Source organism: Camponotus floridanus, unplaced genomic scaffold, assembly GCF_003227725.1.
Source record: "Camponotus floridanus strain SB8 unplaced genomic scaffold, Cflo_v7.5 scaffold6, whole genome shotgun sequence".
NCBI lineage: Eukaryota > Metazoa > Arthropoda > Insecta > Hymenoptera > Formicidae > Camponotus > Camponotus floridanus.
In genome coordinates, this window is record NW_020229769.1 from 409,135 (window position 1) to 434,808 (window position 25,674).

General features: G+C 34.0%; 6 protein-coding genes across 8 annotated transcripts in view; 2 read left to right on the top strand and 4 right to left on the bottom strand.

Moving 5' to 3' along the window:
* Window positions 1–10,100, top strand: part of LOC105248356 (ets DNA-binding protein pokkuri) — a 36,019-nt gene extending 25,919 nt beyond the window's left edge. Inside the window, exons 2-5 of one of the 2 annotated variants that reach the window (XM_011253111.3) lie at window positions 5,591–5,841; window positions 5,988–6,665; window positions 6,992–7,241; window positions 7,492–7,771. In XM_011253111.3, coding sequence (XP_011251413.1) covers window positions 5,616–5,841; window positions 5,988–6,665; window positions 6,992–7,241; window positions 7,492–7,771 — 1,434 coding nt within the window. In that variant the 5' untranslated portion in view covers window positions 5,591–5,615. Of the gene's footprint in view, window positions 1–5,590; window positions 5,842–5,987; window positions 6,666–6,991; window positions 7,242–7,491 lie in introns of those variants that run through there. The other variant, XM_025413112.1, reaches the window with a different exon arrangement.
* Window positions 10,101–11,233: 1,133 nt separating this feature from the next.
* LOC105248355 (single-stranded DNA-binding protein, mitochondrial) lies at window positions 11,234–12,671 on the bottom strand. 2 transcript variants are annotated; one of them, XM_025413031.1, is made up of 4 exons: window positions 12,634–12,671; window positions 11,842–11,944; window positions 11,528–11,647; window positions 11,234–11,444 (listed from the first exon to the last, which is right to left on the bottom strand). In XM_025413031.1, exons 1-4 carry the CDS (start codon window positions 12,634–12,636, stop codon window positions 11,245–11,247), a joined length of 426 nt encoding a protein of 141 aa, XP_025268816.1. In that variant the 5' UTR covers window positions 12,637–12,671; the 3' UTR covers window positions 11,234–11,244. The 2 variants fall into 2 exon arrangements, with proteins under 2 accessions (XP_025268816.1, XP_011251410.1); XM_011253108.3 differs by lacking the exon at window positions 12,634–12,671 and adding an exon at window positions 12,029–12,196.
* Window positions 12,672–14,611: 1,940 nt separating this feature from the next.
* Window positions 14,612–17,352, bottom strand: LOC105248349 (T-complex protein 1 subunit theta). Its single transcript, XM_011253104.3, has 5 exons — window positions 17,155–17,352; window positions 16,503–16,805; window positions 15,529–16,173; window positions 14,976–15,416; window positions 14,612–14,809 (listed from the first exon to the last, which is right to left on the bottom strand). Exons 1-5 carry the CDS (start codon window positions 17,212–17,214, stop codon window positions 14,621–14,623), a joined length of 1,638 nt encoding a protein of 545 aa, XP_011251406.2. The 5' UTR covers window positions 17,215–17,352; the 3' UTR covers window positions 14,612–14,620.
* Window positions 17,353–17,682: 330 nt separating this feature from the next.
* Window positions 17,683–18,447, top strand: LOC105248350 (guanine nucleotide-binding protein subunit gamma-1). The gene is made up of 2 exons (XM_011253105.3): window positions 17,683–17,922; window positions 18,020–18,447. Exon 2 carries the CDS (start codon window positions 18,025–18,027, stop codon window positions 18,235–18,237), a length of 213 nt encoding a protein of 70 aa, XP_011251407.1. The 5' UTR covers window positions 17,683–17,922; window positions 18,020–18,024; the 3' UTR covers window positions 18,238–18,447.
* Window positions 18,448–19,152: 705 nt separating this feature from the next.
* LOC105248351 (ATP-dependent DNA helicase 2 subunit 1) lies at window positions 19,153–22,081 on the bottom strand. The gene is made up of 9 exons (XM_025413064.1): window positions 21,962–22,081; window positions 21,474–21,658; window positions 21,225–21,396; window positions 20,690–21,122; window positions 20,502–20,598; window positions 20,135–20,378; window positions 19,835–19,996; window positions 19,533–19,757; window positions 19,153–19,356 (listed from the first exon to the last, which is right to left on the bottom strand). Exons 2-9 carry the CDS (start codon window positions 21,651–21,653, stop codon window positions 19,229–19,231), a joined length of 1,641 nt encoding a protein of 546 aa, XP_025268849.1. The 5' UTR covers window positions 21,654–21,658; window positions 21,962–22,081; the 3' UTR covers window positions 19,153–19,228.
* A 1,091-nt stretch (window positions 22,082–23,172) lies between these two features.
* LOC105248353 lies at window positions 23,173–24,264 on the bottom strand. Its single transcript, XM_025413043.1, has 3 exons — window positions 24,146–24,264; window positions 23,603–23,797; window positions 23,173–23,427 (listed from the first exon to the last, which is right to left on the bottom strand). Exons 2-3 carry the CDS (start codon window positions 23,771–23,773, stop codon window positions 23,356–23,358), a joined length of 243 nt encoding a protein of 80 aa, XP_025268828.1. The 5' UTR covers window positions 23,774–23,797; window positions 24,146–24,264; the 3' UTR covers window positions 23,173–23,355.
* Between the last annotated feature and the right edge of the window lie 1,410 nt (window positions 24,265–25,674).

The following is a 25,674-nucleotide window of genomic DNA, read 5'->3' on the forward strand; positions in this document are numbered from 1 at the left end:
TACCTCCTTGTACGTACCGCGCTTCCTGGTTGTATTTTCAGATGTCACACCCACCCACTCACACATATACGTACAAGGTTGCGATAGACATATCGCGATTGCCTTAGGTATACATTCGTATTCGTTATTTTTACTCGAATTGTAAATAGATTAATAGAGTTATTTTTACTCAATGTAAATGAACTAATTGTAATAAAATATATATAGATATTACTGTATTGCCATGCAACATTCTTTGCCGGACGTTATCTACATGTGATGTACGTGTCCACGCAATTACTAATAAGATACGATAACAAAAGAAAAACAATTTAAAAAAAATGACATTTTTAATAAACATGTACGCTTTATACCGAGATATCTTAAATATCGATACATTGAATCGCGTCAATAGCTGCACGTAATTTCTTATGATTCTATTCGTTACACATTAAGTGGCAATCACGATATATTATGTTGATAGAATTATTGTTCGCTATCTAAGTCCATCCATTTCAATAACCATCGTTCGCAATTAGACTCGCTTTCCGAATAAACGATTAATCCGAGCGATTATTTTTTGCCGGCGATTATTATATCGCGTCGAGAGCGTGACACACGTACATCGGCGTCGTTCGCGCTAAATTATCGATATGCATACAGGTCGTTCTAAGGAATAACGATCAATCGCGTAATCGGCGAGAGCGATCGTTATCGCGCAGCATCGTATTATTAATGCACATTAATCGTCGTTGGCGAGGCGAATTAAAGCTCGCCTTGCGAATTACCCTCGCTATTCATGCGCTTCTTTTCCTCCCGACGACGTTGCGAAACGCCGTTAAATCCGTTGCGTGTCTGTTTGCGTGTCTGCGGATGTGTTTTGCTGCGCGGATGCGCGTACTTACCTACTTCCTTTTCGATCCGTCGAGGAGCCGTCAAACGATGATGGTCGGCCGAGGTGATTACACTTTCCAGGCCGTGACTTCTTGCGAGCACGATCGACTCATCATCGACTCATCATCGCGGCATTTATTCGTTCCTTCGGAATTCTGCGCCCGCAATCGAGTCCATTAATGCTTTATTTAGATTCTTTCCTCCCTTTGTATGGATCTTTGTGTCGTTTAGAAAAAGTGAAGAGTGACTTTAATGCGCAGTTATAAATATAAGTTAGATACCGATAAACACACTCTATATCGATAAGAAAAGCACCCTCGATAAATAACTTGTAAACAAATATAAAGAGAACAAGTATATTTATTAAATTGATTTATTAATACTCGACCGTGTCCATAAATACGTGCGCACTGTTTGTATACGTTTGCAAATTTTCTTTTACATGTAAATTAGTTTATTTTGTATACATTTAATTTTCCCCCAGTGTGCTTCGCTTTTATCGCGCGCGCAGCCCAAGATTTCGGAGCGCATGCATCGGAAGAGTCGGAGTCATCGTCAGATCATCATTCGTCTCGAATCGCGCAACAATGATGGCTGGGCGATATTGCGGGACGAATATACGTATATACGTACGTGCGTATGCGTATTAATCTTAACAAATCGCACATGTCGTTTCTTCATGCGCGTGTTACGCAACCAGTCGTATGCTTGCCAACAGGCCGATATGAATAAGGCATAACGAACCTCTGACATTAAGGAGACGACGACGACGATGCAGAAGGAGACGCGACGAGATAGACAAAGTCTAATCACGCGGATCCTTTACCATCCCATCAGCTGATTACGGTCCCTATGAAACGCGTTGCGTTTGACGCAAGGAAATTAAATAGTCGCCCACGATGGAAAAGGTTTTCATTTTTTTTATATTCCCCATTGACCGTACTTTTCGAAACCGTCTTAACGTTGCCAGTTAATGACATTTTATAGGCAGATTATGTTTCGGAATGTCACGTAACGTTCTTACGCATTTCAATCGCGATTAGCACGATTTAAAATCGCGTCATATCGCAGGAATGCAGGAAAAAGCTGCTAATTTAATGACACGAGAAATAAGTCGTGAATATGTGTGTATGTATGTGAGTGTCGTTTAAATAGCGTTATTTACAATGTCAATGAAATCTCCAATTTACATATCCACTTCTCGGAAACATTGGGACTCTACATTCTAGTTACCTCTCGTAGCTGTACGTGTAATTTTTAGATTGAGAAAGATATTACCACGCAATAATAATTAAATTATTAAGTGCTTGCATTGTTAGTTTTAATACTTCTACCTTTATATATCTTGAGATGAGACATTAATACAGCTGATAAAATGACGTTCTCGTATAACGATACATTTTAGGGCACTTAAATATTCCAACACTTATTTTTTCAGTTATCACGTGGGAAATTTATGCCCTCCGGAAAAATAAAGGTCCACTCTTAATAATGTTTACGAGCTAACACGCGGGCCCATCTGAATTAAATGTGACGAGTGACAATCACTATTGAATTACAACACTATCTCTATACATGAATGATTATCGCGCTCGTTTCCAAGCTACCCGACACGCGATGCTTTGCAACGAAATGTAAACACATTTGCGATGATTTGCTGAGAGCTTTTTCGCGTCGGGAAATCCGGTCATAAAGACGGCAAGATCGATCGTAAACAAGATGTGCAATCAAGGTCATTGCAATCCTTACATCATGAAGTTTATTAGATCAAAAAAAATGAAAAGAGGAAATAACAGAATGAAGTATAAGAAGAGGGAAAGAAAGAAGAAAATCTTGTACAAAAGAAATATAAAAAGGAAAGAGGAGAATGAAAAAAAGAAAGAAAGATATAAAGATGTAAAATCTCTCTCTTTCTTCGTTGTTTGCTCTACTAATTTATTTAATCCATTCATTTATATTGATAATTATTATAAGGAAGAAAGGAAAAGGATCAATGAAGGAAAACTAGCAAAGAAAAGAAACGCTTCAAGTTTTTAAAAGATTTCCTTACACGTTTTCTTAAACGACCATCACATCGTAATGTGATGTAAAAATAGACGATGCGGAAATCTCGACGTCTCCTCGTCGCGATCGAACGCGTTTCCGTCCTTCAATCGCGCACCGGAAATCGCGAACAGAGTTGCAATACTTTGCTTCTATCGTGATTCAATCGCGAAGCAATCGACTCCTTTCTTATCGCTAAAAAAAACGCGACAAATACATAAAACGAATCGCAAGATTCTGTGTTTTCTTATTAAGAAGAAAATTAATTTTTCTTTTTATCTAAATGAAAGAAAGAGAAAGGAAAGTGTCTCGCATAATATTATCGCTTTCATTATTTCTTGGAAATGTACCTCGATACGTTAAATTAATCTCGAGTGAGATCGCAAAAATTCGAAATATTTTATTTCTTAAATCTTCGATTTTTTAAATCGCTCTCATAAACTTGCATATTCATGGGTCATTTTTTTTAAGTCTCTCTGGGAAATTTTTCCAAGATTTAACAATCTAAAGTTATTTAAAGATCAAGACATCTATCTTCTAGACGTTTTTACAAAAATTTCGGGGCAAAGTCTCTGAAAAACACACAGAAATAATATTAAGTAGACGCGATATAAATTTAGACGCGAAGGAAGATCCTCGAATTTATTCTTTGATACCGAGCTTCAAGTAGCTGTTTTAATTAGTCGAGCAAAAATCACTAACTGAAAGGAGCACCTGAGTATAAGGCCATTCGCAGTTTAAAGAGGAACAGAGGGGGAGGGGAGAAAAGACCGAAGAGACCAGGATTTCCTGGTGCGAGACAACGGCACATCGACCTTCGCATGCCGAGGTTTCTGCCTTCTTCCCTCAGGGTACTTCTCTCCTTCTGTCTCTCTCTCTGTCTCTCTTTTCTCGAACATCGCTGAGAGCCTCTTGCGATTATTTTTTAGCGTTAAATAAACGAGATTTTTGCTGAAAATATACCGACATCCGATTGCCAATTCCGACTAAAAAGAGCCAAATAACAATTCGGCTATTTCCGGAAAAATTTAAAAACAACTTTTTTCAGTGAAGATTTAATATAATCGCCTTTACGCTCGTAGTTTTTTATATTTATATTTTATACCTGTATTTTATACCGACATTTATTAAAGTTGATATAATAAACACATATAGATAAAAATTTAAAAAAAAACTTGATTAAAATGAAGATATTTTGCATCTATTTGTAATTGTTGTGTTTTCTTCTAAAGTACAGGAAATAAGATGGCTTCAAATTAGTCAAACAACGATGACACTAAATATGTAGATTAACAATGTTCCATTTTAATGATAGTTATATGTAGATAAAAATCGATGATACGAACGTAATAAAAATTTTTTATTTCCACTTGTTGAGAGATATATTAAATCAATTTTTTGTTCCGTTATGAGTTAATGCGAAACAAATTATTATATGCGATATTAACCGCAATCGCTCCAACTCTTTAATAATTATTTATTGGTTAGACAAGGATTACAAGCATATGAATATCATATAAATCATTATCATATAAATAATATCATTAGCGAGGTAAGGAAACTATGCTATTTTATAGCAAATTAAGCTCTTTTTATTATGCTCTAACATAACGATTCGTTTTTGCAACCTTCCGTTATAGCAAACTTTATTGCATACCGCAAGATATGTTGTTCTTATCCTACCTACTAACCGATATAAACTTTACATACAGGATGATTCGGTCTGAAATTTTGAAGCTGGATCCCTCGAAGTAGGAATATTCTCGACTAAGATTCGGGTACGCTCGTAATTCCGAGGTGTTATAAGCGACGGCGGACTAAACTTTCGGAAGCAATTAACCGAACAGATTTCGAGATGAACAGCGCAACTCGCTTTGGGCTTAAGAGTTTCGCGTCGTCGAGCGAAGTTTCGCTCAGCCTGTCGGATCTTCGCCAGCCGATGTCGGGAACGGAAATAGCTACGTCGACGTCGATGGAAATGCGTTATGTAAATCTGCGTTTCCTGCCGGCTTTCATGCTTATGCCCTCACATTCTATGCTAATAGTCGATGATAGTCTGCGAACCGACGCCTCGTCGCCGTCGCGACGCTTCTCTCCTCTCTTCCGGCGAGTCTGGTCCCTTCTGCACGCGTTCCCTCGCTCGCGTCCGCGTCTCGTAAGGAACCAGCGTGTAATCTGGAGCTATTATCTTCCGTCATTGTACATCGAGGGGAAGCGAGCGATCGTTACGTCACCGGCTTAGACGAGATACAGAACGCTATACGTTAGAGATCAATTTTCGACATGTACGGAAGATTGCACTTTACGTCACTGTCGCATCTTGTCCATGGTATCGTGGATAAATATCGAGAGATCACTTTCGCGCCGAAATAATTCTGTACTTTTCCTTCCTTGCGTTACGTACTTATGAGCGGTTGTAAAGCATGACGTTGCAGCATGTGGAATTTAATGAAGTCATGATTAATTTTGATAAAAAATGATATACAGATGATATCGAAATAACTTAGCTAATTAGCTCATAAAAGCGCGATAATTATATATATGATCGATATTATAATTATATATAATCGATTTTTTATTCTTTATTGCGATTATTGAGGTTTGCCTAAATCACACGATTTTCTCAAATCGAGAACCTATTAATTAATAAATCCGATCGTTTCTTCTGTTGCAGAAGCCACCGGCAGTGAAGGCGTGTTATGAAATTGTTGCCATCAATTCCGCTATCGCCGGTAGCTTCCGCCGCAGGCGGAATGACCGGAATGGATTCCCGGCTGCCACCGGGTAGAGCGTTGCCTTTCAATACGGAGCTGTTCTGGCGAACTCATTGTCAGGGTTATGGGTTCCCGCTAAATTTTCCGCCCACGTCGCACCCACCGCCCAATCCCTTTCTAGATTTCAAGACTCATCTACCAACGAGTCTAGGTAAGTGTTGTCGCAATCAACAACGTTCTCTTTGAAAGCTTATAAAATTAATATTTAATTTTGATAGGAGATTTTCGATCATAGATAGAATTTTTGTTATGACTCTTTCGAGATGAATTTACTAATGATATCTTCTCTCTTTTCAGTGTCCGATCCTAGACTATGGTCGCGGGAAGATGTGGCGGCGTTTCTGCGATGGGCCGAGCAAGAATTCGATCTGCCGCCGTTCGACATGGAGGTGTTCCAGATGAACGGCAAGGCGCTATGCTTGCTGACGAAGGCCGATATGGGCGAGAGGTGTCCAAGCGCCGGTGACGTCCTGCACAACGTCCTCAGCATGCTGGTGCGCGATTACAGCCAGTTACAGAGGTGTCTGCCGAGCAGCCCGGTGACGCCGACCAGGCCGTCCGCGTATCCGCTGAGTCCGCTTTCGCATCCGCCCACACCCACGTGGACGGAGACGCCGGCATATGCCCAGAATCTCGCGTCCCTGATGTCGGCCAATTCGGTGACGCTGTCACCGGCGCCGTCCGTGGACAGTCAATCGGGCTCGCCCAGTCACGCGACCGACGCGAATCAGACGCAGGTCTACAAGAGTGATTCGGACGAGGACAACAATCACCAGGTGTCGAGCGGTAATAGCAGTCCGCCGCCCACGCCGACCGCCTTGACGGCGCAGAGGCTTAGCGAGGTGAGCGTCAAGGATCAGCCGAGTCCGACATTATCATCGCAATTGATGCCGTTGACACCCGGTACTTTCCGATCGACTAGTGCCAATGCGGCCAGAGAGTTCTTCCCCAGCGACTCGTCAGAACCTAACACCAGTTAGTATTCGTGACGTTTTTTATTAGTCTATTATCTTAGTTTATTAGTTTAGCTTATATTAATCGTATTAGTAAGTCGTTGCTTTTCGGACAATGCACAAACGTCATAGAAATTTCTAAAGATGTGTCAATCTTTAAAATATTTTGTAGACACATTTACAATTTTTTTAGTTATCTACTTGAATATGTGTGCGTGTTAATTGATATATTGTGTGTATATACACTTTAATGAGTATAAAATTTTTCAAAAAGTGACATGTTGCTTTACGATATTTATTTATAGTAGTATTATATTTATTTGTAGCAATTTTCACCGTTTTGTTTAGATGGAAGATTGCTCTGGGACTTTCTTCAGCAGTTACTGAATGACCCTCAGCAACGATACCACAATTTCATCGCGTGGAAGAGCCGGGACACCGGCGTTTTCAAAATTGTCGATCCGCCGGGTCTGGCACGGCTCTGGGGTATCCAAAAAAATCATCTTTCTATGAATTACGATAAGATGAGCAGAGCTTTACGTTATTATTATCGTGTGAACATACTTAGAAAAGTTCAAGGCGAACGACATTGTTACCAGTGAGTATTTATTATAATAAATAATTAGACACCATGTATATAAAATAATCGCGATAAAGTGACACATTAGTAATAGATATGACGATTTACTAATTTCGAATCGAGATTTAACAAAGTAAAAATATTAAAATTTATTCTAGCTGCTACTATTACAGTAGTAATTTTATATACAAATAAATTTCACGTTTATAATATATCAAAATTGTTTCGTTTTCAGATAAAAAGTTACGATGGTGTTTATTTTTTGCAGATTTCTGCGTAACTCAGTTGAATTGAAAAACATCAAGAATATATCATCATTGCGCCATCAAATGCGAATAAAATCGGAACCAGAAGAAGAAGGGACTCTTTCCGGAAGTCCCGAGACGGAACCGGAAGCGGATATGCCGACGGATCTCTCGATGTCCAGTATGAATCCGCCATCGAGCGAGCAGCAACAGCCCTTGCCACTGCACGATCCACCTGCCAAGTACAGAAGTCACGCGTATAATCTCGTTAAGACCAATCAGGAACCGGAAGAGAGGAAGTGACGCGGGACTTAGCGATGGCAGGAAAGCTATGATCGCGCGTAATCGTTAATCGTGCCGCGACAGACTGGGACCGATGAAACGAACTTCACGTAACAGAGGCGTCCATATCGATAACCGATCGACAGATTGCAGGGTGAGATTGGAAATTGAGTGAGTATCCACTCCGTCCGATTCATCGATTTGTTGATCAGAAGAAGATATCTGCACGAAGACGCAAAAGTCTTCAAGACAACAGAGAATGGATGGAATCCGAAAAGTGAAACTCATCGACAAGGCTTCTGAATCTGAAGAACAAGATAATAATGAGGTCTAATCGAGGTAATTAGTGGTGGTTGATGGAAAGAAGTATGAGAATGACTCGGAATTTTGTCGAATGTAATCGCGATATTAAGTTAAAAGACTCTCGAAACACGACGGTTCGTATGTACAAGACTTTCTTGAGAATATCCGTCAGAATAGACGAGTGAACTTTCTCGTTTATCCAATTCACAGAGGCACATTGACGTTCCAAAGATGATCCTTGAGGGCTCAAGAAATTAGATTCGCTATACTTTTCGTTATCTGTCGACGACAATTCAAAGTTGCAATCACACAAGAATATTCTCCATTTTCGTCGTGACGTCGTGTGAATGTGATAAGGAACGCGAGAAGAAAGCACGTTTTGCCAATATCACCTCTCACGGTGCAAATCGGATAACGAAATTCGCTCTCCGTCCTCACACGGATTCGCGTTGAATCGTTGTGCGCCGGATATAATGATAGACGCTTCGATATCTGAAGCTGAATCTTTGCGGATATTCCGCCCTACCCTCCTTTTTCGCTTCCCTCGTAACTGGGAACTACCCATGCGAATTGTCGGGCAATTTCCTTTCCGCTTTTACAACGACAAGATGTGTACGAATTTAGGTGTGCTTAACAGCATACATACAAACAATGATTCAATGTACAAAGAATGCCAGAGGGAGAACTGTTACCAGGTCTTTCCTTTCTTTAACGTCTCTCTTTTTCTTTTTTTAATTTTAAGCTTGTGTTCTGTGATGTGACTTTATTTTTGGTGAAACTTAGTCCGCGAATAAGGTCGATCCCAAAGAGAGAGAGAGACTATTTGATTTGAGACATTCGTGTAAATTCATCACAGAAAAATTACGTTACAAACGTTTCCATGAAGTTTTCAAAGAGTTATAAAGAGCTTGACAAAATCTTTCCATGGCAGATTCAATAAGATTTTTTATGTATGTCGACTCTGTAAAACGAGTCCCAGAAGGAAGATTTAACTGGATTTCCTCAAGCTCTTGTGCGTTGAAACGGTTCTCCGTTACTTTGACGTATTTGTGCCAAGAATATTTGCCGTTTAATAAGTGAACGATATTTAGTTATATATATATATTTAATCAATCGTTCAAAAAAAACTCGGTATATCACGATTTTGGAACCAACTATTGTATCACTCGCGCTCGATATATGCATTATATGAAATAAACGCATTGTAATGCTGTATAATCGATTATGCATTGTAGATGTACATAACTGAACTAATAAATTTAACTAATGAATTGTAAATGCGAATAAAAGATATAAGAGGATTATTAGAAGAATAGCGAAAGAATTTTATGGAAATTCGGGGCCAGAGTTAGAGTATATAAATTTATCTATAGAAAAAAAGTATATATACATATATATATTTTACTATCAAAATTTATATTCGAAATTTCTATGTTTGTTGCGATTGTGGCTTCACATTCCACGACCCTTTATTCAAGGATTGTCTGCGAAATAAATCGTGAGAAAATGAGACGTATACAATTAGAAAAACAAATTTTAAGAAAATTACTAATTGTATTTTTGCACTTGAGAATATAAAACTGAGAAAGTATGAGAGAATTGAAGTATGAATGCAAGAGAAAGAGAGAGAGAGAGAGAAAAAGTAAGTTTCGTTAAACGTATGACTAAATGACATATTAAGAAATATATTCGGCTTCTTGTATTCTGTGATCTCTATATTATAGAACGCAAAAAAAGCATTGCAAGTTAAATAGGTATTATTATTTAGATGAAACGGATGTGCATATCTAAACAAGGCGTCTATCTGAAGGAGCTGCGTGATGTTATCGAGATAAGAGAAAGATATATACGTGTATAGTAGGCACTAATAATACTTTAACATATGAAATTAATCACATTTGACTATTAATATAAAAAACGCATATATTAAGTTGTTCGTGCATCATAATTGTTAATATAAAAAAACCAGCAATATTATTTTGGAATTGTGTCCATACACATCTGCTAATAGCTTTAAATGCAGTTTGTAAAAAATTATATATGTAGTTAAAAGATAAATAATATAACTTATAAATTTATATAATATAAATCATATAAATACAAATAGGTTAAAATAATATAAAGAAAGCAATATATACATACACACACACAATATAAAATTATATATATATAATCATATTGTGTATTTCATATTGTGTATATTATTTTGTATTTTATTCGATTTATATTTGGTACATAATTTATACTACTTAAAGTATATAATTTACAAATTTAAAATATAACTTATTTATCTTTTAACTATTCCTATATATTTTGCATTTAGAATTATTAAACAGATATTTGTGAATACTATTGCAAAACAATTTACTGATTTCTTTTCAAACAATTGTGATGTATATATGAATAATTTAATGCAATACGTCTAAGTTATTACTAGTCTTGAATATGACAAATTTTATGTTAATATATTATTAGTACCTATACATCTCTTTTGTTTACAGTCGTGTAAATAATTTTCATGTGAACAAATTGTCAGAGAAAAAAATGGCAGTTTATGTATAAATGAATAAATAAATATATATATATACGTTATATAACAGCATATTATGAAGACAGATAATACTATATTCAAAGCAATGCATCTCTAAGATGCATCTAAGGTTGAAAAAGTTTATATATCGTTTCGCGTGTATAAAATAAAACATGTAAAATCCTAGAAATTAGGGCTGTTTTATTATATAAGTTGTTATACGAAGAATATATATGAAATGGATGTGTAAATATAGACTTATTTAGTTATTAAGAATATGTGTGTACTATTCTCTTATAACTTTCTCTCTCAAATCCAAAATATAACCTGCTAAAAATAAACTCTTTTCATGGAAAATATATTTAAAATTATTATATACATGTATAATGTATTTAAAATTTATTATTTGAACGCTAATATTTTGAATTCTTTGTGTTAATTCTCATAAATGTAGCTTTAATAAACATAATTTTTGAGAATTGCACCAACAGTGATTAATTTCAAAATTTTTGATGTTCAAAATTTATAAAATTATACAAGCACAACTCACATTTTCGTTATCAAATTAAATAATTATATAGACATTACAAGACAGGAGATGTACATTTTTATATCAATTTTATTAACAAATTAAAATATATATTGATATATCAAAGGCTTGTTATTGGAAAAATATTACATCATCTGCTATAATAGCTGTACTGGGACGCGGATTTCCTTCTTCATCTTTAAATTCACTATAACTTATCCTACCATTTACCATTACTCGCTGGCCCTTTTTTAAATAGCTATATACAGCATCCCTTAAATTAGGTTTAAAGACACATACTTTATGCCACTCTGTTTTTTGCATATAATTACCTTAAAAAAAAGTAGATAAATAATATAATTATAAATTATTAATACGTAATATTCTTTATTTCTAGAGTTATATAAATTGTTACCTGTTTCATATTTATAATTTGTATGTGTTGCAAGAGAGAATATTATAACTGGATGTTCCGAGCTTCCACGTTTCTGTGGATCTGCTCCAACCCTTCCAAGTAAGGTTACATTATTTATACCTACAAGTAAAATAAAAAAATTGCACTTAGAAATAGTGTTATTGGATACAAATTTCTATATTTTATTTGTAAAAGGAGAAGAAAAAATCACGCTTGTTAATAAACTTTATTCTGTTAGAGATGATTTAAAATAGAATATACAAACTACACTTAAATATCTATCGAATAAATCTCTGACGCAATTATATACTTACTCTTTTCTACTTTCGTCGTATCATTTACTTCTTGATAAAAATTTTGCGACGAGTATCGCATATTGTTTAATCGACCAATTTGACTGCGCATTCCTAAAGTAACCTAAAAACATACCACACGTAAAATTGAAATTTATGCTTTGATTAGAAATGATTTTACATCTTATTCGCACGTGGTTATACATACTTTACGAAACATTATAACAATTGCACTATAAATTACTTTTCTTTAATAAATAACGAATGGATCTATAATAAACGGAATGCGGTAGGCGGTAGAAAGCGGCAAAAGTACCATATAAAACACGCTATCTCTAGTGATTCCTTAAAGTCACTATATCTACTGACTTTAGAGGATCACCTGAAAGCCATGAGCCATGACATCTCTCATTCAAGGTGCAATTTCATTGACGCTAGAAACCAGCGGCAAATTAAAATCACTAGACTTTCTCTAGATATGGCGTCAATAAAATAAAGTTCAAACAGTTTCAACTTTTTCAGTGTGTAAAGCGGCCTTTTCATTGATGCTACTTTTTAGCGTCAATGAAATTGCACCTTAATTGGCAGCCCTACGAGATAGGCTGTGCAGCACTGCGCGTATATAAAATAAATTTGAAATCGCTTCTAGCCTAACCATCTTCACGCGATCGACTTTATTTGAATTGCACGGCATCGCATCAAATTATGATGCGGCGCCGATTTGTTCGAACGTAATTCGGGACATCGCGATGCTGTATAAGCGTCGAATGAGCACGAATTGTCACGCAAATATGATAAATCAAATCTACTCACCATTCACCGGCTGTTCCACAGGCCGCTCCACTCGCTCGCCTCGGGACGTCCCATTCCGATCTTGATGCACACAAACTCACACGATATCATCAACGCGAACGCGCGACACTTTATTCGGCACTCCCGATATTCGCTCGCATCCGATAATCATCATCAAGGGCGCAAATAACGCGACGCGACTTCGCTCCATCTTCGCGATCGCGCTATCACTGAACTGTGAAAAATAGCTGTCGCGCACTTTCACCGACATATTATGAAAGTCACGCGATCATCCTTGGACACTTCACTCGCGACATTCGTTTAAAAACGGTTAAAAGACGCGAAAAATGCGGACGTACGACGATCCGTGTAACTGCGTATGATTCCGATTCACGTATGACGCGTATGACGTAGCAGTGACGCGTATGACGTAGCAACACGCGCTAACATGGCGGCCGAACCAGTGCGCAGAAATGAATGCGCACTGGTTCGGCCGCCATGTTAGCGCGTGATTGCTACGTCATACGCGTCATACGTGAATCGGAGTTATACGCAGTTACACGGATCGTCGTACGTCCGCATTTTTCGCGTCTTTTAACCGTTTTTAAACGAATATCGCGAGTGAAAGAGCGTCGAAAGTGTCCAAGGATGATCGCGCGACTTTCATAATATGTCGGTGAAAGTGCGCGACAGCTATTTTTCACAGTTCAGTGATAGCGCGATCGCGAAGATGGAGCGAAGTCGCGTCGCGTTATTTGCGCCCTTGATGATGATTATCGGATGCGAGCGAATATCGGAAGTGCCGAATAAAGTGTCGCGCGTTCGCGTTGATGATATCGTGTGCATCAAGATCGGAATGGGACGTCCCGAGGCGAGCGAGTGGAGCGGCCTGTGGAACAGCCGGCGAACGGTGAGTAGATGTGATTTATCATATTTGCGTGACAATTCGTGCTCATTCGACGCTTATACAGCATCGCGATGTCCCGAATTACGTTCGAACAAATCGGCGCCGCATCATAATTCGATGCGATGCCGTGCAATTCAAATAAAGTCGATCGCGTGAAGATGGTTAGACTAGAAGCGATTTCAAATTTATTTTATATACGCGCAGTGCTGCACAGCCTATCTCGTAGGGCTGCCAACTGTTAAGGTGCAATTTCATTGACGCTAAAAAGTAGCGTCAATGAAAAGGCCGCTTTACACACTGAAAAAGTTGAAACTGTTTGAACTTTATTTTATTGACGCCATACTAGAGAAAGTATAGTGATTTTAATTTGCCGCTGGTTTCTAGCGTCAATGAAATTGCACCTTCATAGTCAGGCCTCTCTCCCCTCCCAATGGGTACACCTTGACGTAGGTGGGAGGACTCAGTACCTGGAAGGTTTATCCTGAAGGGGAAGCCAAGTACCCAAACGATATTTGCGCTTTCGAATCTAAAGTCCTCTTTCTGATACGGGTTTGGCGAACCCGAGGTACCTGAGCTAATGGACGCGTTTAGCAGAACAAATCATTTACTAATAATTGAATGTAACTTGTAATTAGCTCTTACTTTTAGAGTCAATGTCAGATTTTGACAAGATAATTGAGTAGTTTGATTGAACGCGGTCAATATATGATATAGTTGTAATTTTTTGTTTCTTTGTTTTTATTTCTATTATTTTACTCTATTTTATTAAGATTTATTAAGATTTTAGTAGAGAAAGTAAATAAAAAACCTACTCTATACTCCATTTTATTAGGATTTTAATAGAGATAAATAAAGAAGGAGAAAGGGTATATATCTAATAAGTTTATTTTTAATATTCTTATAGAAGTCAGCAGATATATTGAATGGAAAATTTAGAAATTTCCATTCCCGGATCGGTGATAGGAAATATATAATCTTCTTTACAATTAAGTATCAAAAGAGTATTCATCATTCTACTCTTTCATCGAATTTCAAATATATTGAAACTTGTAAATACAAATAATGTTATAAATTAAACGTAAAATTTTATGATTTGTTTTATTAATCATCTTCATCACGACCGCCTCCCGATGGAACCTTTGGGCCGCCTGCCCGCTTTGCCATAATAATTTGATCTACTTTGAGAACTGTGCACGCTGCACCGACCGCATATTTCATCGCCCATTGCTTTGTCAAATATAGATCCAGGATTCCTGCCTCGACGGTATCGATCAAAGCTGCACCTTCACCCTAACGATATACAATTTACATATATGTTATTTGAAAAAAAGAATATTATATATCCAGTTCAAATAATCATCCATAAATGTTAAATCAAACGAGAAATAACAGCCGCATATTTGAAACAAATATATTATCTGAAGATGATTATCGAATAGAAAAAATAAGAACTTACATCGATATCGAAACCGTAATTCTTCTTTCCCTCCTTGTGGGCTGCATATAACTTTGACAGAAGCTCAGAAGCATGAACACCGCTGCTCTCAGCCAGCGTCTTAGAGAATATCTCCAAGGCAGTGGCAAATTTGCGCGCTGCGTACTGTTCTAGGCCGGGTAACGTGTCCGCGTATAACGCCAACTGCGCGGCAAGCTCGAGTTCCGTGGCACCCGCCCCCGGGACAAATCTACCGTCTTTCGTGATGCCCTTGAAGGTATTGACACCGTCATCGATCGCGCGTTCGATATCGTCCATGTAATTCTCGGTGGAACCACGCACGAGCACAGTACTGACGCGACTTTCCTTTCCATCCAGTTTGAACACTACCACTATAGTGTCTCCCAATTCGTCTATGTGTACCGTATCGGCATATCCCAACTCTTCTTTTGATGGAGGTATCTTTAAAAGAAAATTATAGTTTTTTTCCATTATATTTTAAATACAAATTTATTGCATGCGAAAAAGCAATATATCTATTTAAAGAAGATATGATTAAATCAAATAAATGTACCAGCTTCGAAAGCGCGGTGGCACCGACAGTTTTGCAAAGTCGTCTGATATCAAACTTGCTCGGGATACGAACAGCCATCAGATTGTATTTGTTCATATAGTGTAAGACCATGCTTCCAAATTTTCCGCCTGACACTACTACCTCGGCGCCGCTATCAGCAATTGATTTGATTTGATTTTCCAGAAATGATTCCTCGCCGCGCGAGAATTTCAAAAGCTCATCGGCTGTCTTTATCAGCACAGTACCCTTAGTCTCAGTCTGTGTGATGTCCACGGCACAAGTATAAACCGCGATCTTTGCATTGGTTTTTCTTGCGACTTCTCCTTCTACATGACGCTTAAACACCATGCCTTGGATAACTTGGGAATTGTTCAAACCACCTCCGAGTATTTTGCAAACCCGTACATTATCGACATTGAATGTTGTTTTCTCTGGTAAAATCGAAACGCAAGCTTGAGTAACAAGAGAAGCGAGAATATCCTCATTTCCATATTGTTTGCTCATAATAGCAGTCCTGATCCCCTTCCTCACTTGGTCTTCGGAATGTACATCCTTTACTTCGTGAACAACTAATGTTGGCAAAATTTCGAGTGCTTTGTTCAAGGCACTTTCATAACCTTCAACAATCTCTGAAGTTGTTATTCCCTACAATTAGAAAAACAGAATATAAAAATTACTTGTATTAATTATAAATTTTTCTTATACAAGATAAAATTAACGGATTAATGGATAAAATTAACGGATTTATAGTTGGATTTATGGTTAGAGCATATTCCCAAGTATAAGAATACAAATAAACTTTATATAATACTTTATATAAGACTTATATTTTATTAATATATTTTATATAATATATATATAAAATATTTTACACACACACATATATATATATATATATATATATATATATATATATATATATATATTTGTAGTGATATGAAAGTATAAAAAAACATTAAATAAAATTAACTTACTAAACGAAGCAATTCTTCCGCAGCATGAAGCAAAGCTCCAGCAAAGATAATAACAAAGTTTGTTCCATCTCCTACTTCAGCTTCCTGCATTTTTGATGCAAAAACCAACAACTTTGCAGCTGGATGCTCCACTTCTAACTCATTGATAATCGTCGCTGCATCATTAGTTACAAACAGTTTTTCAATATGATTAATGATCATCTTATTCATCCCATTAGGACCGTATGCGCTTCTTACAGTATCTGCAAATTGTTTACAGGCTGTAATATTTCTGTAGACTGCTTCATCCAGGCCCGAAAAGCACTGAAAGTACAAAATAACAAACTCATTGAAGCGTTAAACGATTAATTATCAGATAATTTTTATTATTAATTTATTATTATTATTAATTTTTTATTATCTTTTTATTATAAAATGATCAAATCTGATTTAAGAAAAAAAATGTGATATATTTCCGGCATAATTTAAGATTGATTGCATTTTGTGCACAAAACTCTAAATCTCGAGTCAAAAATGAGAGGATATATCAAAATGTCCATAAAAGGCAAGAATATACGATCCCTTTCTCGTATATCCTTTCCGAGAACAGGCATCATCATTCGTGCGACAATTCGTTGCGTGCATGCGAATATTGTGATAAAATGGCACTTACGCGGGTCCCCTCCTTGAGCATCTGCGCTATGCCAGGCGCTTTCGGTATGTGCATAGCCATTTTCGAAACGTTAAAAATTGAGTCGTCTCTTCACAACGATAACACGGTCCGGGTCCGGAGCGAAACAGCCACGATTTTTCTCGATGTTCTCCAGCTAGGGGATTTTTACACCGGCAAAATTTCTTAAGGCTAGCTTGCATGACGCTACTTCAAACGAATCCATTCGGATGCGTTCGAAAATCCTACTCGTGAAGTAAGACAGCTTTCAATTGACTAATCAGGGTTGCGATCAATGAGACGCTGAAGATGCTTTAGAGCGTTTGATTGACCAATCAGGATAAAAGGAGTAGAAATATCTTTAATGATTGGTCAATCAAACGCTGAAGATGCTTTGGAGCGTTTGATTAATCAATCAGGATAAAAGGAGTAAAGATATCTTATCTTGATTGGTCAATCAAACACTTCAAAGCATTTTCAGGGTCTCCTTGACCGCAGCCCATGACAAAAGGAGCAGAATTTTACAAAGATGCATTAGTCAGCCAATCATCGCGTCATGTAATGCGACGTAATCGTCAAGTGCGAGATTGCCTTGAGGGATTGGCATACAGGAAAGATTTAAGATTAAATCTTCATAAAATTGTGGCTGAAGCAAAGAACGTGGACAGAAAAAAAGTCAACGAGTGGCTTTTCGTGACAAAGAAGAGGATCGAATTGTTGAGGCCTAGATTTGCGATCTGCGAAAGTAAGGTTTCAGCATCGGACGTCCAGGTAGCCTTTAAATTTGTGGTGTATTTTTCTCCCCTTTTGTTTTCTGTTGTCACGAAATTTGCACAGAGATTCTCTCATTTCTGTTGCACATACACAGCTGTTATGGACATGGTGATCACGAATTTGCAACAGCAGCGTCTTGTGACGGAGCAGCTGCGCCGCGAAGCCGCTCTGAAACGGATCACGGTGAGCAAGGCTGTCGAAGACATTATGAAGTACATCACAGAGCATGAGCAAGAGGATTGCTTGCTGCTGGGCTTTTCATCGCAAAAGTCTAATCCCTTTCGTGAGAAAAGCACCTGTATCCTACTTTAAACCTGCGTGCTTGAAACGAGAACATGAGTGAGAGAATCACATTTGTCTCCCTCTAATTGCTTGGTTTAATGTAACGGTAAATATATTCATGATTGTATAAGGTTTAAGCAATTTTTAAATTATTCTATATGTCTAAAATTGTTAGAGAAGCGTGAAATCAATTTTTGGCCTTAATAGTTGATTAAGAGGATACATTTTACATAAAATTTTCAAATTATATAAAATTTTTCATATTATATTTTATATTATATATAGAGGAATTTACACATGCCTTTTTCTTCATAATAGATTTGAATAAAATAATATATTTTTATATATGTAAAAGAAAATATTGTTATATAAATTCATATGTATATTTAAATTATCAAAATAATTATTAAATAATTTACCAAGGATACCAAGAATTAGCAAACTAGTATTATTATAAGATAAAAATAATTTAGTAAAGCAATTTGACAATAGTTTCAAATAATAGAAAAAACATGCAAAATTTTTATTAAAAGATTATAATAATACTAGTTTTTAATCTGTGCTCAACATATTTTTACAGTATACATTGCATCAATCACAGATTAATGTCTAAAATGCCTTTATTAAGTGCCTACATAAAGTCTAAGACTGACAACAATAAAATAATGTAATATCAATGTAATATCAATGTGTCTCCTTGTTCCCAACTACTTTATTAAAAGAAACAGGAATTTAACTTATATAATTTTTGTAGACAACTTTTGCCACAATATTTTGTCAAATAAAATATAAGCTATATCTTAAAAATAACAATATTTTCTTCTTTTGTATATTTACCAAACAACATTTATTTTAAAAAGCTTTTCTTTGCCATATATATATATATATATATATATATATATATATATATATATATATATATATATAATCATTTGTTTTGTAGAAATGTAAATTCTCTTTAAAATATATTATCATGTTACTTTCATTATAGAATGCTATTCCACATAATTATGTACAATAATTATGATGTTTCCTTCTTACTCTTTTTAGCTCTTTTTGCTTTTGGTGGACCATCAGATTTGTTTATATTAGGATACATATCCTTAAATTCGGACATTAAATCTGCTGTTTTCTTACGAGTTGCCTCAACTGCAAAGTATATTATAGTTACTTTATAAATAATTTATAAACAAACTTATATAATTTGATATAAATTTGTTTTTGTATCTAGGAATAGTGATTTTCTCTTGATTTGTATTTTTTTCCTTTTTTTATACATTTTTTCAATTTGTTAATATATATATTATAATATTAATATTACTTACATGACTGTTCGATTGAATCAATTGGCGGAGGACCAGGTTCCTTATCTAGAGCTAACTTTTCTACTATTTGTATTTGACATTCCAATTTGTAAGATCTAAATTTGCAGGGATGGTAATCCATATTGAGCTTGTCAATTGTCTTTTTCCATAATATCACTTCTTCATCAGTTACCCAATTTTGTGCATCATAATGATGCAATGCTTCACTTTTATCTCCAATGTCTCCTAGAGTGTGAATTATATTCATTAATATGAAACATCTTAAGCCATAGTGTATTATTACATAATATAATAAAATATACCTTTATATGCAATTTTTGATAAGAAAAAGCCGCCTAAATCAGCATTTGGAATCATATAGCAGAGATTAGTTTGAGTATTCATCCGCAATGTGAACATACAAACAATCATTTTTCCTTTAGTGGCGCATTTATTCAATAAAGCGCCGAAGAACAATAGATTATCTGGAAAAAAGAAACAAAAGAATTGAATTTTATAAAATAAACGTTGCAATATAAAAATTGAATGTATTATTGTGTATAAAAAAACATAAAATTGTGTATAAAGAAACATAAAATCTTCATATATTTTATGTGCTTTACCTTTACGACTGCTACTGTAATCCGCTCTGATGAAATATTTCCGTTTAACGTGATATCTAAAGAGATCGTCGGGTATAGGTCTTGTGCCGATTATCTTGATGGCTGGTGGATGTATATGCTTCATACGAGAACGTTCTTTTGGTGTAAAACGTAATTTTCTATTTCCAATTAACTCCTTAGTTTCCCAGTTCACTTCTTCTGGTATCATAAAAGGTAAATTAGATTCTTCATTGTCACTATTCTCCTGTAATTAATCCAGCTAATTAAATAACTTAAAATAATAATAAGAATTAAAAAATGCAAGGTATATATTCAATATATATAATCAGCAAAATGTTTAAGATACATATTATGCATGAAGTATTACCTCATCATTGGAATCTTCACCCTTAAAATATGTCGATCTCGATAAAACTTGATTAGTAGCTTTACTTAGTGGCTTTGTTCGTAAGCATCTACGTTTCCTGTAAAATAATGTTCACAGTGTTATCTATAGAATTATATAATGATGTGTGTTATAAAAATTATATTATTCTTATTAATATGAAGCTTTACCTGCCCAGAGTACGGACAACCAAATCAAGTTCCAAATCGTCGCTTATCTTGAGGCATAAACGTGCAATGTTTTTGGAAGGTGCTTTAATCTGTTGCACTAAATCTACCAATGATGTCATTCTATAAACATCTACATCCGTTTTTCTCGATAGAATTTCTAAATCTTTGTAGAATTGATCCTGTATCCAATTCTTCCCCAAACCAATTACATATAATTTAATATCCAAGTCCTTCAAAGATGCTGCCGTTGATCTGATGCGATGCTTTTCGTCATCCGCTAGTTTGGCAACATGAGAAGTGATCAGAACTATCCTGCGTTTAGTAAGAACTGTTTTTATCTTCAAAAAAATATCGATTGCGTATGTCAATGCGTCGTGAAGTGGATAAGCATCCTCAGATTTAATACTCTGATAGCCCTTCATGCCACTTTTAGCTATGAGAATTATTGGAAATTCATAAAATTATTAGATAAAAATTGTATAGGTGATATTATTAAAACACATTACATATACTGCTTGGCTGTAAATATCCTTACTTAATTTTCTGATTCGTTGTAAGTCATCCAAGGTAACAACTCGTAATTCTTGCAAATTTTGAATGTGTTTCCAGCTTGAATTTGCATCGCTTTCTTCAGTACCAAATAATACTACACCCATCCAATCTTGCATACTCCATGCAAGTTTCTGTCGAAGAATCTGCTTATATAGCTGCAAGAATTATGATTAATGATAATTATTTTTTTAAATACGAGTCATTAATAAAAATAACTTGTAGTGTATCAAACCTTGAAAAATTTTTGAATGTAGCTGCGTTCGGTTTCTGGCTGAGTTTGGTTCTTTTCTACTTCAAACATTCTGTGTGTGGCATCGACAAGAAACAATGTAGCTTCTCTTACTCCATACCATTGACTTGCTTGTAAATCTTCTTCATTATCCATATTGGAATCTTGTATATTGAATGCCATTTTTGCTATCATACAATTTAATTTCCTATTATTTTCCAGTTATTCAAATAAAGTGCTTGATAAATATTTACAAAAATGGAAAATATTTATAAATATTACAATATATATATAGATATATATCTACAAAAAATTTAAATATAAAGAACTATTGTGTAAAATATTCTTATAAAAACATTTTTATATAAATATCACATGATACGATGTGTCAATTTATATTGTAATATTATTAATATTTTAAAGATTTAAGAGAGTTAAATGGAAAATATAATGATAAAATATAACTTATTTCTAGAAAAATTAAATATTACCGGAACTTCAAAGAATTCTGCTCTTTTTAAGTTTTTGGTTATGTATTTATGAAGTTTCATTCACTTTTTAACTGCGCATTCAGAAATGACGGTTACTATTTACAATGAATGGTCCACGAGGCTTCATTGATTGGCACATGACGTAAAAAGGTTGTACAAGTTGACCAATGAAATGCTCAACATATGAGTTGACATATTTGGCGGGATTTATGATAGAGGTTAAAGAAAGTATAGTAAATCTTTATTTATAAAACATCTTATATTTTCGTTTATGTACGAAATTTATGTATTTATATAAATTTTCAAAGTCCAAAAAATATTTTCGAAATATATCCAGCCATAAGTACAATATCAATGATACATATATAAATAATCAAAAAATAAACTAAGAAAAATAATGCAATACTATAATTATATATACTATAATTATATAATTATATTATAAAGTTTATAATTAATTTTTCACTTACATGCATATAACAAATAATATATAAAGACTGTGCATTTTATGAAAAAATTTTTCTTTAAGGATATAATTTGAACAAGAAAAACCTTTTATTTTTAAATATAATTAATATTTTATTTAATACATAAATGGCATACAATCATGTATGAAGTTATACTTTTATTTTTGTTTCAAACTGCTCTTATATTATATACTTGTTAGTTACATTACTTCACGCTTGTCAGTCTTGAGCTTTTTTGATATAGATCAAATATTAAAGCTTTAAAAAGAAAACTAGGCTCTTTAAGAATAAGCTATCAATCATTCTTATCACAATACATTTGCTCTTATTCGAGTCTACTGTCAAAATGTTTAAATGTCAAAATTTATAGTATATTTAAAAATACTTGTAATATTTGTAATATATAAAGTAATATGTATCAGTTTTTTTAAATAATAATAATACAAATTATTAAGCATTATATATTAGTAGTAATATTATATTATAATCATATCACACAATATATTTTCTTAATTACTATGAAAAATATGAACACTACTATTAGTGTTTATACATTAAACATTTTGACAGTTACTCTAAGCAGATACGTCAATATATATATTGTAACTCTCAGTACTATCTCTCTATTACAGATATATAAAAATATACTTTGGTCTGAAAGTTGAAATAAACCTATCATCACAGTATTTTAATATATCTATTTTTCATATATCTATATTAATTACTGTATTGAGTACTATATTTAGATGTTATATTATCTATATTAACTGAGTACTATACCTATGTGCTATATTAACTACTATATTATTAAACTTTGTAAACTTACTTAAAGTGAATAGTTTTTGGTAACTATTGAAACTTATCTATATATATTTATCTTTAACAAACCTATAACTCTAATTAGCCTGATAGAAATGGAATGTTTGTTTAGATCTCTGTGAGCATGAAATCGTAACTTTTACAGCGTGGACATTGAGCATAATCATATAGAAAAACAATCTGTAAAATAAAATACAAAAAATTACTATTAATAATTAAAATATTAAAAATACTATTTTTTAAATGTTGTTATCTTCAGTAAATTGAAAAAATTACTTTCAGAGAATAAAAATTTACTTTCAAGAGAATTCAACGAAAAGAAAAAAGAGAAATGTTAAAGCAATATTATTCTGACCTTTGGATGTTCAGGACAACAATATCTTACTCTGCCTTTTGTCCAAAATCCACAGCCATTGCATATAATGTTGGAATGCGGTCTATAACAAATACATTTTGACGCACTAGAATTTGGCATATTTTTTGCGATGATCCTTGCATTGCCTTCTATTACATATTCTGATTCCATGTTTATGGGTGAAATCTAAAAGCACTGAAACACAAAGATAGATAGGTAGAATTATATATTATTTAAAGTTACATAATTTGAAAGATAGTCACATAAGTCTATCTTTTATATGACATAACTTGAGATTATTGGATTATATGAAGCAATTATTTGCAGAATTGCATTGATATCCTATATAGATATAGAATATATTAATATTTGACACATAATAAAACTACTAAAAATTTATATACTATAGTAGGATGAAAAAGAATTTGTCACGTGTATCTGGAAAATTTCGCGAGTATAAATCGATATAGATCGTCATTATCTAGTTTCTCGAGATGCTAGATTTTTTATTATAATAGATTAGAAAAATATAAAATAATTCACCTGAATAATTTCACAGACTTCTAAGGCACAGAATTTCGCTGTAATCTCTATGAACGTCTTAAATTCTAAGGACAATATCAGATTGATCCTACGCGGAAACAAAACAAACAACAGTGTAGTACACATAGAGGACATTGTCTTCCCCCATTCAAATTTAAACGTTACTTAAATTTCAAATTGTGCTTTAGCTATCGCTGCATTAAAATAGGACACAAAAATCGAATCCAAAAGAACTTATGTTATGAAATATGTATCACGGATCTATATAGACGAAATGATGATCTATAGTTCTTGCAGAATTCGATAAATTAAAAAATCAAAAGGATCATCAGAAAAATATTCGTTGGAGATTATATGCGAGGTAAGAAAATCCTTTATGTATGTTCTAATTATATTTTATCTTTTCGTATATATAAAAATGTAATTGTTAATTATACAATGCTCGAATATAATCTCCTCGCCAGATCTTCGATTCGCTTGTATTATAATTTTCGACGTGAGCTTGTAAATACAACGAAAAATAATCGATATTAACATCGATCATTTCATTATTATTATTATTTCTTTATTTTTTATTGTATTAAAACTTGTTATGATTCGATATTTCGCAGAAAATTTCATATTAAATCAATAGTATGATATATATATATATATATATATATATATATATATATATATATATATATATATGACAGAAATTTATTTTAACCGTCCATTTTTGTTTTACTTTTTTTTACATTCATATAGCATAATAATAATAATAATAATATACATTTTTTATTTCATCTAAATTTATTTTATAATTCATATAAATTTATTTTATTTCGATGAATATACACACATTAGAGACATTTAATATGATTTATAAATGTCTTTGTTTCCTAAAAAAAAGTATTTTACATATTCTTGACGTTTTTTCCTGTTTACATCAGATTTATTACGATAAAAACGATGCTCATTATGAAATAATGTTCGTATAATTTAGAAAATAAGACGCTATTATACATACTTTTTGCGACTTTTTTCAAGGTTGTACATTAAGCGCGCAAATCGAAGTTTTATAATCTCGCTTAATAGCTCTATAAATAATAATAAAGATATTTCATAAAAATATATCAATGTTTCCATACTGGAATTTTATTCTACAGAATTTGTATTATAATATAATACAATGTCTCAAATTACGGAAATTATAATGCTAATAAATGTTTATACTTTGCGTAAGATAATAATCAAATTCGATAGACAATATATATATTTTTTCAATTAATGTACACACACACACACACACACACACACATATATACATTTTCTTTCACTGATTGATCTTACCTTTTGATACATTCTGTATATGTACACTTAATGATCTAAAAATTACAAAAAGCATTTATCGGCATAACACTTGCATATTATTACACAAGAATCAAAAGGAAAGAAGTTGCAGTTAAAGTATACTAAATCTTATATCTACTTATAATTTTTACGGTATAGAAGACAAATCGAGCAAAATCAGTCAATGAGTATGTTTA